The sequence below is a fragment of the Bos indicus x Bos taurus genome, chromosome 22 (assembly GCF_003369695.1).
Source record: "Bos indicus x Bos taurus breed Angus x Brahman F1 hybrid chromosome 22, Bos_hybrid_MaternalHap_v2.0, whole genome shotgun sequence".
In the NCBI taxonomy this organism is placed as follows: Eukaryota; Metazoa; Chordata; class Mammalia; order Artiodactyla; family Bovidae; genus Bos; species Bos indicus x Bos taurus.
The window spans coordinates 48,940,335-48,956,027 of NC_040097.1; the positions used below are offsets into that span (position 1 = coordinate 48,940,335).

The 15,693-nt window shown below is 44.9% G+C and overlaps 1 protein-coding gene across 2 annotated transcripts in view; it reads right to left on the reverse strand.

The window, feature by feature from the left end:
• Positions 1-1,057: 1,057 nt before the first annotated feature.
• The window catches only part of EXOG (exo/endonuclease G), a 28,606-nt gene continuing 13,970 nt past the window's right edge, over positions 1,058-15,693 (reverse strand). The window contains exons 6-7 of one of the 2 annotated variants that reach the window (XR_003507752.1): positions 5,193-8,424; positions 1,058-5,104 (exon numbers count right to left, since the gene is read on the reverse strand). Coding sequence is in view for 1 of the 2 variants with exons in the window: in XM_027522756.1 (XP_027378557.1) it covers positions 7,963-8,424 (462 nt within the window). In the remaining variant the exon portion in view is untranslated. Of the gene's footprint in view, positions 8,425-15,693 lie in introns of both variants that reach the window. The other variant, XM_027522756.1, reaches the window with a different exon arrangement.

Genomic DNA, 15,693 nt, shown 5'->3' on the forward strand with positions numbered 1-15,693 from the left:
ACTGATGACATCCTTAAGTCTGATAGTCTCCAGGAGTATAGAAGCGTGTCTGAACCCATGTCCATTACGGCCAGCTAGCTCCCACTTTGGATGTCTGAACCACAGTTATTTCATTTTAATGTAAGTTTTTTAAATGGCTAAAGCAGATGTACAATGCATGTTTAACAGGCCACAAACAGGCTGTTTTGATCACCCCAAGTTAAAATTCAATCCTGTGCAAGCCAGAATGATGTCCCCATACCTCAACATGTGAAAATGTCTTTCAGCATGTTCCCCATTCGATTGCAGATGTTTCCATAAACACCACTGATAAAGCACGACATTTCTCCGACGCTGCCAGGGTGGCTCAGTTGCCTGCTCTGGGTCCACTTATGTCCCTTGGTGCTAAGCCTTTTTTTTTTCCTGCCTAGTTCTCCACTCGGGGAGAATGAATCAGATATCACAAACAAGCTCAGAGCTGTGCTATTGGGGAAGTGCTTTGCAGGCTGTGCACTTTATCACTTAATTGTCACACAGGCACTGCACGCACGCTTTTGGCAGTGCACAGAAAACAGGCACCGATTGAACAGTTAGACTCTGTGGCATCTTCACTAGAGACTTTTCTTTTCATCCTGAATATTGGGGTCAGAAGTAAAACAGTAACTTTCCGTTTTGATAGGGAGACAACATTTGGTGGACAGTGCGACTGAGTGAGCTGGGCGGTTCTTACAGGCCTGGTTCAGCTGTTCAGGTCGGCTGTTCTTCCACTGCTGTCGTCTTTTCACCTTGGTGCGGGTGTCATTTGGGGTCAGCAAGCTTTTCTGTAGGCCCTTCTTAAATGCAAAGTGCAAACTCAAGTCAGTTTCCTTCATTCTTGTCGTACAGATGCTAGTTAAGAGTGCCCCTGTTACTGGCCACATAAGAGTCCGTGCAAAGAGTCAGGGAATGGCCTTAAGTCTTGGAGATAAAATCAACTTGTCTCAGAAGAAAAATAGTATATAAGAATAAACAAAAAAGTCTTTGCAGCTTTACAGTTAAAATCTAGGTATGGGCTTACTGGACTCCAACATCTTTTGTACTCTTTTTGTGCTTTGTGTTATATAGAATCTGAGTTCATGCTGAATGCATTCCAGCCAATAATTTATAGCCTTTCCCTTAAATCAAGATTGATTTTAAAATTATAGTTTGTCTTTTGTCTTAACAGTTTTGAATGCTGTCCTCAAAGTATATAATGTTTCTCACATGTATCAAGACCATTTTCACAGTACAATAAACAGATCTATTCCTAAAAAAAAAAAAAGTGCCTGACCAGGGTCCTTTATTCTGGCTTAGCCCTTTCGGCCGTGTCTTTTCCAGTGCACATAATCCCTTAGCTGTAAGTCACACGGCATCTGATCTTCATCCAGAGAGAGAGGACTGTGACTGGCTTTGGAAACATGCTTAAAACACCCTTTTACTAGTTCCAATAAACTGTGTACTAATATAGCAATAAAGAGCCATTTTGGACATAGATAATAAATACAAAGCCTCAGTAAACACATAACTGCAACATCAACACGTGTATAAAACTGAAATATCATTTTTTTCTCTCTAGATTATCTTCATTTTTACTAAACCCAGACTAATTAAGGCTGATTTGTTCAAAGTCAGTCTGGTCTCAATAAACGTGGCCTGATTGCTTATATACACTTAATTGCTTATATGGGCTTGTATTTATTTATTATGCTGCACTGTGTGGCCTTGTGACATCCTAGTCCCGACCAGGGATTGAACCTATGCTTCCTGCATTGGAAGCACACAGTCTTAACCACTGGACCACCAGGTAAGTCCCTGGGCTCTTTAAAATTGGTTGCACTGGAACTTTTCAGTAGGAATCTCACACTGAACTTCTGAAGGCCTCTCAAGGCCAGGAAAGCCATGCCAGTGGCTTGCCTTCAGATTCTGCCTGTGATATCTGTAGACTGAGTACACTGTCTTTTTTCCAGGTCCCAATAATCTCTAGATTCCTACACATGACAAGGGAGTTTTTTTCACTCACCTGATAAGGTTGCTCAGAACCTAAGAGTTCCTCCAATTTCTGGAGAAACCAGGTAGAGACAAAACAAAAATATTTTAATTTTACCCATAGGTGTAAATTACCATATTGTTGTAAATCACAAGAGAAAAGGAGCTTTTATCTGAAAAACAATGATTAGTAGCCCAAAGCATGTCAGACAAGTTGTAAAAATCACAATCATATTGAGCAGTTCACTTAATCTCATATAATTCATCTTTGTTCTGTTTGAGTCCGGTTTTCCCATTCGTTTTGTTGACCTTGCCTGGTGACTGAGGACGCTACTGACAGTGATCATTTCAAAAAGTCTGTGATGTTTTTAAGGACTGTATGATCTGTCCTGTGGAGTGAGTGTGTTGGTCACTGGAACTTGCAGAAACTATACTCCGAGTGCGAGACACATTTTCTAACCTCCTCCTCTTCGTTGTGACAGGATTGTCCTGCAGGATGGAAAGCTATAACCCACTGGATGAAGATGAGGTTTGTCGGGGAGCCAGGAAAAGCCGAGTGGCCCTCTTGGATGTCCCACGGCCCTGAGTTTTTTACTTTACAGCTACTGTTTATTAATTTTAAATTCCCTGACATAGGAGTAAACCATTTCTGTGCTATAACGGAGATCAATCTTAACAACACAGAAAACTCTTTTCTTGAAGTACCCTTTTCACAACCCTTTTTATCACTTTCTGGATTCGTATTAATTCTTCCCTTATTTTTTCCATCCAGAAACAACCACCAACTTGTAGGACAAAATTATCATCATCATATTTTTCCCTCAAAAAAAAAAATCTCCAGTCCTTATATCTTCTTTAGCTGGTAATGCATCTCGTACATGCTTTAAACACCAAAATGGTTCCCTTCCCATTTTAGTAGCTTTAAAATCATATTATAATTTTCAACCCCTAAAAAAACCCTTCCTCTCTAGTGAGAACAAGCAAGCAAGCAATTGTGAACTGTCTGTCATACTGGTGTCAGCAAACTTAAGAACATATTCTGTAACCTCTAAAAACAGGCATTTTTTCTAACTACAATTTCTTTTCTCAAAGTGGTATAAGACATGAGTCTAATGAACACAACTATCCTTAGTTTTCCTCTTGCAAAAGCAGGTAATTGCAGATTTCATTTGTAAACACTTTTCTTTAAGCCAATTAGAGCTCATGTACAAATTAACTTCAGCAACATTATTCAGACACATACTCTGACATAAATACATCCAGACAGATCTCATTTTTTTAAAATCTTTTTGTATTTCTTGACTCAGTCACTGCACTTAAATTTATCAGTTTATGAATAACAGTCACAATAGTCAAATTTGCACGTTTGATTTTAAAAGGATCTTTTTCTTCCCTCCTTTTTCCCCCCCTTTGACTTGAAGTTCTACCAATTAAAACTCAAGGCTGAAGTCCCAGGCAAAGTGGGCTGTGTTTGTACTTCAAGGGCACGGTAAGAGTTTACTTCAAGTTTTCTGCTAAGAATATTTTTGTTCTCTCAGGGTCAGTGTTCTGAAAAAAAGTATTTTTATCAAGCCAGTTTTCTTTAATTGTACATGCAAAAAGGATCAGTTTTGGAATTTCAAAACACTTTCAACCAATTTTCTCCACCTAAAGAATACTGTGACCACATGTGACCACATGGCGTTAGTTCTCTTTCCCTTATTTGCAGGTTCATAGATTGCCCAGTCTGCCAGAATTTTCCCTAGGAGGCTGTCAGATGGAATCAAAATGAAGATGTGCTTGCCATGTGTGTCAAACACTCGCTGGCAAAACCAAAGGCACACCATACCAGAGAAAACCAAACTTTGAAACAATACACGCACCCTAGTGTTCCATTCAGCACTATTCACAACAGCCAAGACACAGAAGCAACCTACATGTCCATCAGCAGAGCAAGGGGTAAAGAAGACGTGGTGCATGTATCGAACAGAGTACTTACTGCTCAGTCATAAAAAAGAACAAAATAATGCCAGAAGCAGCACCGTGGATGCAACCAGAGATGATTATACTAAGTGAAATACATCAGAATGAGAAAACAAACACCACATGAGGTCATTTGTAAGTGGAATCTAAAATGCAACACAAAAAAGCCTATGAGACAGAAACAGACTCACGGCCGTGGGGAACAGACCTGTGGCTGCCAGCGGGGAGGAGGCTGGGGTTAGCAGATGTAAGCTATTATATACAGAATGGATAAACAAATCCTACTGCATAGCACAGAGAACTGTATTAAGTATCTATGATGAACTATAATAGAAAATATATATATATATGTAACTGAATTACTCAGCTGTATAGTACAAATTAATGCAACACTGTAACTCAACTATGCTTCAATTAAAAAAGACACAGTCCTGTGTCTACAACTTATTTTTTTAATACAATTTTAAATGGTTCAAGAAAAGAGCGCAAATAAGACAGTATCGAGGGAGAGGACATTCACTGTACTTGCAACTTCTCTGAAGGCCTGAAATTAACTCAAATGTATTATGTTACAGTGATCCCTAAAGGTAACTGTGGTTTCAGGGCAGACCAGTAAAGTTTAGGAACACGAAAAAGAAGTCCCACCAACCACCAACCAAGCATCCAATCTCCCTTGCCCCAAATTATACAGAGTGCAGTGCCTCTCGTCAGCTCTGTGACCTAAGGGTTGGTTCCTAGAGGTGGGGGGCCTATGGTATCCCGTGATAGGTCGTCTCCATGACAACATCCAGCACAGCGGGCAGGCAAGAGCAGGAGCTCCACAGCCCATACGAGGCCACCCCTCACCAGCTCCACCAGAATGAATCGGAGGTTCGAGGAGGAGACCAGGGGCCCATGAAGGGGAAGGGCAGACAAGGTGGATGGGGGAGTGAGCGGGCAACACAACAGCAGGCCCTGGGTGGGGACAGGCACTGACGGGAAATTCGAGGTGCGTCATGCTGACACCAGTGACCGACAGGGGCTCAGGAGGATGAGGCCAGGGAGCCCGTGGGCACTCACAGTCACTCCTAGAGCAGGGCTGCAGGCTGCGCCCGGCCCCACAGGAAGCCGCTCCCTCCAGATCACACTCTGCCTCTCCTGCTGGGCTCCAGTCTAAGTCCTGAAGGACGGACGGAGGTTTCCAGTTGGAAGATCGAGGCCCGAGGCCAAACTGGCAGGGGTTTAAGGGGCTCGCACGCCCATCCTACCTTGGCCACTTGTGTGAGGTCCCCCTGCCACACGATACTGGTGACACAGTCTCAGTGCACAGACCAGAGAGCCCGAAGCCTCGAAATAAAGATGTCACTGTGAGTGGAGAGAGTAGGGAGCCCCTCACCCCCAGGTGGGCTCTCAGCAGCAGAGCCCCCAGCCTGGTCCTTCTCCCCGGCAGCACCAGGGGCTCCCTGGGTGTATCAGGGCGGAAGGCAGAGTCCCAGGTACAGGAGCCCAAAAACTCACAGGACCGAGGAGCGCTGGACGGGATCGGCTCAGGGCAGTAGTGAGATGGAGATGCCTGGCCTACGGCTCTGCTGCGTCTGAGCCCCAGTTCTCAGACGTCCCACGGGAGGAGGCGGAAGTGATCCGATTCAGAGGAACGTCCTGAGCTCTATCTACACAGTGCTTATGTTTCAAAGTTTGTCTTGAAGCGACTTACTGGAAGTGTGGAGACAACAATTCAGGCATCACTTGTCGTATGCCCACACAACTTTTGTATACGATAGTGAGGACTGGGAGACGGCACACTTATATATATATATATTTAGTATGAGTAGCTATCTCTATGTTCCACAACAACCAGGTAGCATTTTCTAACACGTTTTCTAATGACTAATTTTCTAATTAGAAAATTTTTAACATTTTCTAATTATGTTATAAAATGCGTTAGAACACTTGACGGATCTAAAAATCAAGATTCTCTACCATCCAGGTGAAGACAGAGAAGCGAGAATGGCATGGGAATAACACCACGTCTGACGGAAATGCCCGCAGGGGCCCGGGGACATCAGATGGGGCTGGCCCCTGAAGGGCAGCAGGACCTCTGCCCCAGAGCCGCCCTCGGGCTCCTGGAGAAACACCCAGATTGTATCACCTCTCCAATAAGGAGAGAAAGTAACAGATTTTTTTTTGGTTCCACAGTGACATTTTGGCTTTTTCTCCCTGAGAAGAAAAAGCAGGCACAAGCTAATGAGGAACAGTGTGTTAAGAGAGACCGGTATTAATCAGGCTGGGGCATTCTGATCCTCCTTCCCAACTTCTTTCTTTTTTACCCAAATAAAGCAGAACAAGATCTACCATTACCATCTTACCTTTATCTTTTCCTTTAACGTAATTTTATTTATTTTGGGCTGTGCTGAGCCTTTGCTGCGGTGAGAGGGGGCTGCTCTTCATTGCCGTGTACAGGCTGCTCACTGCGGGGGCCTCTCCTTGCAGAGCTCGGGCTCTAGGCGCTCAGGCTCACGCTGTGGCGTGCATGGGCCTAGCTGCTCCGTGGCACGTGGGATCTTCCAAGATCAGGGATTGAGCTCGTGTCCCCTGCACTGGCAGGCAGATCCTTAACCTCTCAACCACCAGGGAAATCCCTCGTGCCTTTATCTTAACGTTTTGGCATTTCTGCTAGAGATAAACACATCAACACCAAGAAAACTGTTCTGGTAACACCACTTGGAAAGACAGCAGTGATGGGACACAGTCAGACAAGTGCCTGTATGATATTTTAAGATATTTTACTGCCTACGCTGATGACAGCCCATGAGAGGATCCCACGCAAATCCCAAACTGGAGACCTGGCTCAGAAACACAGCCACTGCCTCCCCTAGAGCTGGCTGTCTCTGGGTCTTTGGCCCAACCACCTGCCCGCTGCCATCCACGTAGACAAGCAAGACAAAGGTGAGCAGGTCAAAAGCTGGTGACTCTGCAGGCACAGACCCTTCTTAGGTTCCTCAGCCTCTGGGACAAAAGGCCCATCTGGAAAGCAACAAACCAATGGATTTGGCACCAGCCGGTCACTAGAAGAACCGCATTTCTGAAGGCAAGTAGGGCTCTGATAAACCCCAGAAAGCACTGACCTCTCCATTCAATCACTGTGACTACTTCTTCCCAAAGAACTAAGGAGGGTTCAAGTCAGAGGACATTCAAGTCTCTCTGGCTGGACGGCAGACAAGAAACCAGACGCTCTCACCAAGCGGGGGCCTCAGGCTCACAGATACCCGTGGAAGAACGTCTTTCTGAGTCAAAGCCTCTGTGTCAGAGATGACTTCAACATACCCCACGTGGGGTGCCTCGTTCCTCGTGGATTACTTCTTTGGGAAGATGAACTTTGGGCAAAACACTTAAGCTCTCCAAGCCTCAGCTTCCTCATGGGTAAGATGAGGACAGTGCCGTTTCCCTCAGAGGGTAGTTGTGGGATAATACATGGAAAGCAATGAGCTTTGTATACACGACCCACTGAGTGAGCAGAAAATGCAGGTGCTGGGTGCTTCTACATGGCAGAAGAGGAGAAACAGCGGGTCCACGAGAGGAGCAACGAGAAAGAAATATACAATGCATGTGGCCAGGATAACGCATAGAGGCGTTAGACCAACTCTAGAGGCGTTAGACCAACCCACGTCTAATTAACAAAAACATATAAATAATACTGGGCTCCAAGAAGGCTGAGCAGATACAAAGACCCTGTACCACTTGGAGACAGAAAGTGTAACACCTTCACATCCAGTACCTCCGAAGGGACACATCAGCAGACACAGCCCTCCGGTTAGCCTGACACAGGACCAGCCCATGATCGGCAGGTGCTAACAGTTTCCTTATATAATCACTTCCTGTGTCAAATACTATGCCAACCGAAAAATCTGACATCTTTCACCTTTTGGGGAGAAATTTGGTCTGAAATTTAGGATTCCACCATTTTAAGAACAGAGTCGCTAAAATACAGTATCCCGAAGAGGCCACACCCACTTCCTTACGTTCACGCTTCTGAGAGAACTACGAGGGCTTTTCCTCCAGGACGCCTGACCGCTCCTGAGCTCGGAGTTCTTCCAGTTTCTTCTCGTAGCGAGTCATGAAGTACTCGTCGGGCTCGATGCCCGCGTTCCGAAGGTTTTCCAGGACCTTTTCCAGTCTGACTACCGATCGGGCCCCCTCTACCTTTCTTGTGCTCAGGTACAGGGTGAACTCCCGGAAGTCCAGGAGCTTACAGGTGTCCACCGAGCAGATGTTCCTGATGTCACTAGTTCTATCCAGATGCGGGAAAAACACCAGTCCCGACAGCTTCTCCAGGTCCTGCAGGCTCACCTGGAACTCACTCAATTGGGGCTGGAAGCCAATGGCCTTGTTGGGCACCACGAAGGCCCCGAGGGCCAGGGGCTCAGCAGACCCCGCGCTTCTGCGTGCCAGGATCACCTTGTACAGGTGGGAGGGCACTGCCACGTTGTCCTCGCCGATCACCTAGGGAACAAAGCAGCTGTATCAGCGATGCTAATGTGCACTGCTAAGTCACTTCAGTCATGTCCAACTCTTTGCAGCCCCACGGACTGCAGACTGCCAGGCTCCTCCGTCCATGGGATTCTCCAGGCAAGAATACTGGAGTGGGTTGCCCTGCGACCCAGGGATTGAACCCAGGTCACTCATGTCTCCTGCACTGGCAGGCAGGTTCTTTACCACTAATGGCAGTTGGGAAGCCCAATTTGCACTGTGCTGTTCTTAGTCACTCATTGTGTCCGACTCCTTGAGACCCCATGGACTGTAGCCCGCCAGGCTGCTGTGTCTATGGGATTCTCCAGGCAAGAATAATGAAGTGGGTTGCCATGCCCTCCTCCCAACCCAGGTCTCCCACATTGAGGTGGATTCTTTACCCTCTGAGCTACCAGGGAAGCAAGTCCCAAATATTTCCTGAAAAGACTTCCAGATGCAATTCCAAAAATGCACTTAACAAGCTACTCCACCCCATCCCAATGGATTTCAATTCAACTGCCAAAGGTAATAATAAACCAAGACAGATTCTCAGAGAAGATGAGCATTTAACAGGTAGATTCTGATCATCTTTAAAGTAAGGTCACACCAAAGACCAGGGCTCCCATTCTCTGCTCTCTTTGTAGGACAAAGGAATGCCAGGAGTGAGTCCTGGGTGTTTCAATGGACAAGAAAAGCCGTTGCCTTCTCTGTCTCATAATCAGAACTTCCGGTGCTAACATTCAATAGTCAAAACTGCCAGCTCAGGAACTCCCAGCTCTAGAAATAAAAATATGGCCTAGTTTATCAAATTCACTAGGGAGCTAAACAGCCTTTCAAGAAGCAGCCAGACAGACCACATCAGGATCGCTATCTCCAGTGTCACCTAGACTGCGGCTCATTTTTAAAATTACATTAGGTAAATGTAAACGCCGTCTGCTCAGAGCTCTGCACACTCGCATCTGCCATCAAACACACAACTCCTGAATGTGTCATCAAATTTAACACTTTGTAAAGGTCTCCACACGATGAAGCAGCCAGAGCCCAGGTCAGGCCTGGAGACAACTCGGTCGCCTGTGCAGGCTGGCTGTAATAATGAAGTAACACTGTTAGGAAACCTGTTCAGATTTCCTTCCAATTGGCCTAAGAGCCATTATCTGTTTTCTGCAAAAGAAAAAGTGAGCATCCGTTTCCTTAATGGCCTCCAATAAAATGACGCGATGCCACCACGGCATGCTGTGCTGGCCCCGGTCCTCCCAGGCCCGCCCACCCTCTAAGAGGCCTCCCTTCCAGACCCAAACCGCCAGCTTGGGCAGGCCCCGCCGGCAGCCCAGATAAGACAGAGGGACCAGAGCCGGAGAGGGTTCGCTTCTGCCTTCCCCAGCTCCTACCCACGCGGCACAGCCCAACGACTCAGGCCATCTGCTGCCTAGCACGCAGGGAGGCCCCGCCACCACGACCCACCACAGGGGTGCGGGGAAGACCCACCCAGAGGAGTGATCTCTAACTAGCTGTCCTGGAAGTTAGTGCAAGCGGTTGGTCAGGGTGCGGTTTAGAGTAAGGTTCACGGAACTGCACAGCCTACGTGACCCCCTCCAACAAGTCATTTACGTGTGTTCCTCACAGGCCAAAAAACACACCGAAGTGAACCCGATGGGGTGCACAACGAGCGCACAGATCACCAAGAGATGTTCACTCAAGAATGCAACTCAGAGGCGCTGTGCCCGGCACGCTGGAAATACTAAAGGAATAAGGCTGAAAGTAAGTAAATACAGCTCGCGCTGCTCTCAGAAGCGTCCCATGGTGGGGAGCAGTCAACACCCACAGTTTTCACTGCAGGTAGAATGTGGTGAGATATCAATAGAGCATCAAGGCCTGTGCTGAGGGCGTGGGTGCAGAGGAAGTCAGGAACCAGAACTGAGGGCAGGGCAGCAGCTGCGCCAGGGTTTACAGGGAGGGGAGTCTAAATGGCCTTCAAGCTGGGAGCCAACAGTTAAGCAAATCCTTGGTGCCACCTGGTGGACATCTCCATCACTGCAGCGCAGACCTCAGAATGCCACTATGATGAGCCTTCAAGACCAGTCACTTGAATATTTTCTCTCCTCATGGACTCTGTACACACACAAATGACAACTCTCAAAAATAATTAGTAGGTCAAGCCCGTGTACTGCCAACCAGGGTTTCTAATAACCCCGGTTCATTAAATTCTAGGCAAAAGTAAAGAAGCTTGACATTTTAAGATTCATTGTTTAACCTCATGGAAATCTACCATTTCTATTAGATTTTCAAAAACACTCACACACCTAGGGAACCTCCAATACTGCTTTTCAGAAACTGCACGGACACAGGAATTCCTTCTAAGAACCACAAAGTGTGACTCTTCCACCCGTGATCTCCTTGCAGTATTTCAACAAAAGGGGAGTAAGATATTCTTCACAGAAATAGAAAAACAGAAACTTAGCCACTCACTATCTGCTGATTCAGTCTGCTTTGTTCTCAGAAAGTAAACATCTTTAACCTGCCTAATACAGGAACCAGTAATATTTGGAAATTCAGAAAACTCATTTCTTCATTGAATTTAAAACTTAAAAAAAAAAAACCCTAAAATATTTTAAAACTTCTTTGTAGACAACTCAACCTACAACATAAATTCTTCCTATTTTCAGGAAAATTGGAAGACTTTCAGAATATGTTTCTAGAAAACAGGGCACCAAAACAGAATAGTTCAGCAAATTGAAACCCCAGAGACCTAAGGCTTTGCACTAAGTTGCAAGTCACAGCCACGGTATCCTCTGTTTTCATTCATAAAATGGCTAGTAACAATCCCCAAGCAGTCCATCTCTGAATAGTTTCTGTAGACACAAAGACACATTAGTTGACAAAAGGATTTTGAAATCTGCAAGGCCTATGTGAAAAGTTATTTTTGTAGCAGACATCATTCGAGAGACAGGAATGAAACTGCATTTGGCACAAAAGATGGTTCTGCACCAGGACGGGGGAAATGTGGGATTAAGCAAGATGAGGCCAGTTCAAGGTGGACAAAATGGATTCAGAAGAAAGGAGGCTGGACACAAATGATGCCAAACAAAGGACCCAAAGGCTGAACCGATTTATCAGTAAATCAGCAATAGTCCTTTTCATATAATATTTAGGTATAAAAATATTTTACAAAGGAAATTCTTATTGCTGTTAAATTACCAAAAAGCACTGAACTTGTGTCAAGGCTGTAATGAAAACTGGAAATCAACCGGGAGTGACGAGAAAATACAATACATATAACAATCATAAAGCTGGCACTCGCTCACGACCTGAGATAAGCTTCCATACCTGCTGGCCTGAGCTTGTTTCTTCCCACCCAAGAGACAGAGATGACAATTTGCTTCCCCTGTCTCACCCCCAACTAACTCCTCACACTCAAAGCTGGGCCTTCATGCTGACTCCGTGCCAGAGAGACTGGCCACACACACACACCCAGGCTAAACCCGCTCTCTGTCGTGTCATATACGCAGCGTCAAGAGGAAAAAAACATGTGCCTGCAAGACTCAGACAGATGTAACGTATCTGGTTACACTCCCTTGGTAAGACAATAAAAAGATATTCCAAAAATAAAACTGTTAGACACATCAAGAGATGAAGCCCTTAAAATAAAGTCAGACTAATCAAGTGAAAGAGACCGTGATGGTGTGATAAACAGGAAATCCTGACCTGAGCGAACAGAGGGACAAGTGAGGGCGTCAACAGGGGTGTGGCTGCCCCATGTGCCACCTGTGAAGCCTCTACGGACACTCAAACCTTGGGAGACGGTCCTTCTCACACTGGGCACCCGCCCTGGGAGGGGGCGGGAGATGCCAAGCCAGTGAAACAAGCACATCTGCCCAGACGGTCACTTCTACTGAGTGATTTAGGATGGGGATAAGGAAATATATATATCTATAGATTTGCTTGCTTTTTTAATAAGACTATTATTTTTATTTACTTTTTGACCCCAGCCTGTAGCAGTGAAAGCACGGAGCCCTAACTACTAGACCACCAGGAAGTTCCCAAGACTTCATTATTTATTTATTTTGGCCTCATCACATGGCATGCAGGATACTAGTTCCCCGACCAGGGATTGAACCCCTGCCCCCTGTATTGGAAACTTGGGAGTCTTGACCATTGGATCCACCCAGGGAAGTTCCATAAGGAAATATTCATCCAATAAAAGAGTTGATTTCAATTAAATAGATATAGAAATTAAGACTACATAAAGATGAAATAGGAGATTTAAAAAAATAATTGCTGATCACAACAGCTGATGGCCTCGAAATCCCTGGAGGCATTATTTTTAATTTCCTTCCCCTTCTGGAATTAGTGGAAGTTTGGATAATGCTGTAGAAGGAAAAAAGACTACTAAGTACTTCTCACAGGACAACCCCACCACTGCCGAGCCGTCAAATCTGAAGCTCATTTTCTTGCCAGGACAATTATAATGTTCAGGCTGGAATCTTCAGGTATGTTTCATTTGCCTGGATTCCATCTCTTCTTGAAACAGGCACATGGCTGACCTAAGCTATAATAAAGGGGGTGATTGTGATCAGAGCTGTCAGATGACTCACTTCTGATAAAATCACTGCCTCTCATCGTCCCGCGGGCTCATGTTCGCTCCGGTCCTATGACGCTGCAGTTCTTTCCTACATATTCCAGCAGACATTTCTGCCTGGCTAGAAGGAACCCTCCTCTTGGCCCATTTTCTGCTCTTATTTTTGCACGCCAGCAACTGTCACTTGTAACTGCTCTCCATCCACACCATGTTTTACCTCCTGGCCTTAAGTTTCTACATATGAAGAGCAGAACCATCCCTTCACTGGAGACTTTCAAGAGCTTAAAGAACAACACTGTGAATGACGGGCAATTCTCATACAAGGAGAGAGACCCACGTTTGGATTTACCCCTTGACAATTACTAGCAATGTCACTTGGATGTGACCCCTTGAAACCTCAATTTCCTCCAATAAAAGAAGATAATCACTACCTGTTTGTAAGAGCTGTTTGCAAGGCCGGACCGGGATAGCATGAACAAAGCCACATACATACTGGGAGGTATACAAGGCCCTTGATAAATCCCAGTTCATCTGCTCCACTTCCTCCAAAGTGCACATACTAGATACACAAAAGCTTCACCACTAGATAGAAAAGTAAACAAATATGTCATTTTTATTAGCTATATTCTACTAAAATAAGGTTCAGAGTATAGTTGTAAACAAGAAGGAAATACTAAATAGACAGATTTAAGAAAACAAATCATGAACTGTCATACATAAGTGCAAAGCATTCCCTGGGAAATAGGATCCATGATTCAAATATGTATTTATTCCTTGAGGGGAACAGACCCACTTCAAGGGCTGGGCAATGCCACGTGCCCTTTCTTAGCATCTCTTAAGGACATGGTTTTATCCATAATAGTTTTATTACAAATTGCCAGAAAATAACCTGAATTTTTAGTTGGGCATTCAAGTTGAGCATTTGCACCTGCTGCAAATTTTTTTTTTTTCCCCAAAAAAAACTCTTTTTGAAGTGTAGTTGATTTATAATGTATTTGCTGCAGGTATACAGCAAAGTCATTTAGTTTTGTATACACACACACATAGGTATTCTTTTTCAGATTCTACTACATTATAGTCATTACAAGATATTTAATACAGTTCCCTGTTGGGAACTGTAAACAGCAGGGCCTTGTTTACCCTTTCATTTTTGCCTTCTTCCCTACACAAGTGCTCTAATCCAACTGTCTGAGGGACATACTGTTTCTTAGCACACATCCTACTTTTTCCTCCCTCTTCCCCTTGCCTAGCTTTGCCTCCCATGTCTGTTTTCCTTAGCCAAAGTCGCCCAAGTTCATATGCGCGTAGATTTATATGCATACATATATTTTTAGCCCAACTCAATTCTTTTTTTTAATTTAATTTTATTTTTAAACTTTACAATATTGTATTGGTTTTGCCAAATACTGAAATGAATCCGCCACAGGTATACATGTGTTCCCCATCCTGAACCCTCCTCCCTCCTCCCTCCCCATACCATCCCTCTGGGTCATCCCATTGCACCAGCCCCAAGCATCCAGTATCCTGCATCGAACCTGGACTGGCGACTCGTTTCATACATGATATTATACACGTTTCAATGCCATTCTCCCAAATCTCCCAACCCTCTCCCTCTCCCACAGAGTCCATAAGACTGTTCCATACATCAGTGTCTCTTTTGCTGTCCCAACTCAATTCTTAAAATGGTGAGCTCTGAGACAATTTTTCCAATTTAATTTACTAACGGATCATAGTTTCCTTTCATGCTAAAAAATACACTAAAGATTTTTAAAGGTAAAATTCCACCTGCAGTCAAGTTTGATCTGAAAAACAATGCTGGGCTTCCCTGGCAGTCCAGCGGTTAAGAATACACCTGCCATGCCCTGTAATATTGTGGGAGGCCTCCACAACAGAGCAGCTGTTCACAGCTTCAGCAAAACCCGAGTACAGGTTATTAAGTAAAGGAACTGATGAAAGTTGTTGACTCAAAGACATAGAGAGAGAGAGAGAGATGACTTCCACGATGTGAGAGAGAGGAAAGAAGGGGAAGAGTATCCAAGAACACAGTTTGAAGCATTGCCGGGAGCCGGTGAGGCATTCCACTCGTGACAAAGGTCATGAGGAAGGAGGCTCGACATACGCAAAGGCGGGATCGAGCCTCAGGAGTCCCCCCGGATATTCTCGAGCATCTGCCCCCAAAAAACCAGAGTCTGCCTACTTTATTGCTTTGTGCTCTTACCTCTGACTTTACTGGGGGCTGTCCCCCACCACCATCTCGCTCTCTCTGTCAACGAGTTAACTTACAGCTCCAATTAATAAAGTTCCTGGGCAATTAGGAGTGTTTAAATCCAAACCCCTCAGATGGCTCTCTAACTCGCCTGACAAGTTTACCCGGACACCTCAGCTATGCATACGATGGTTTACAGTCTCCCAGCCTCGAAAGGCATAGGAAGCTTAAGATATTCAAATAGCTTGGAGCCTCTCAGAGAGTTAGAAACTGTCAGAATAAAACTAGTAAAAGATTTCATTGATGAACCAATGTTTGTTGCCAAGTTTTCACATCCCCTGAATTGTATCCTTGAATGTGTATTAATTAATATAGTTGGTATATAGAAAAAATAAGTAGTGGCCTTGGTGTTAGTAACTTTAGACCCTTAAGGTAATAAATTCTTTCCTTTGTTGTAAACCCATTACACATCCACCCTATA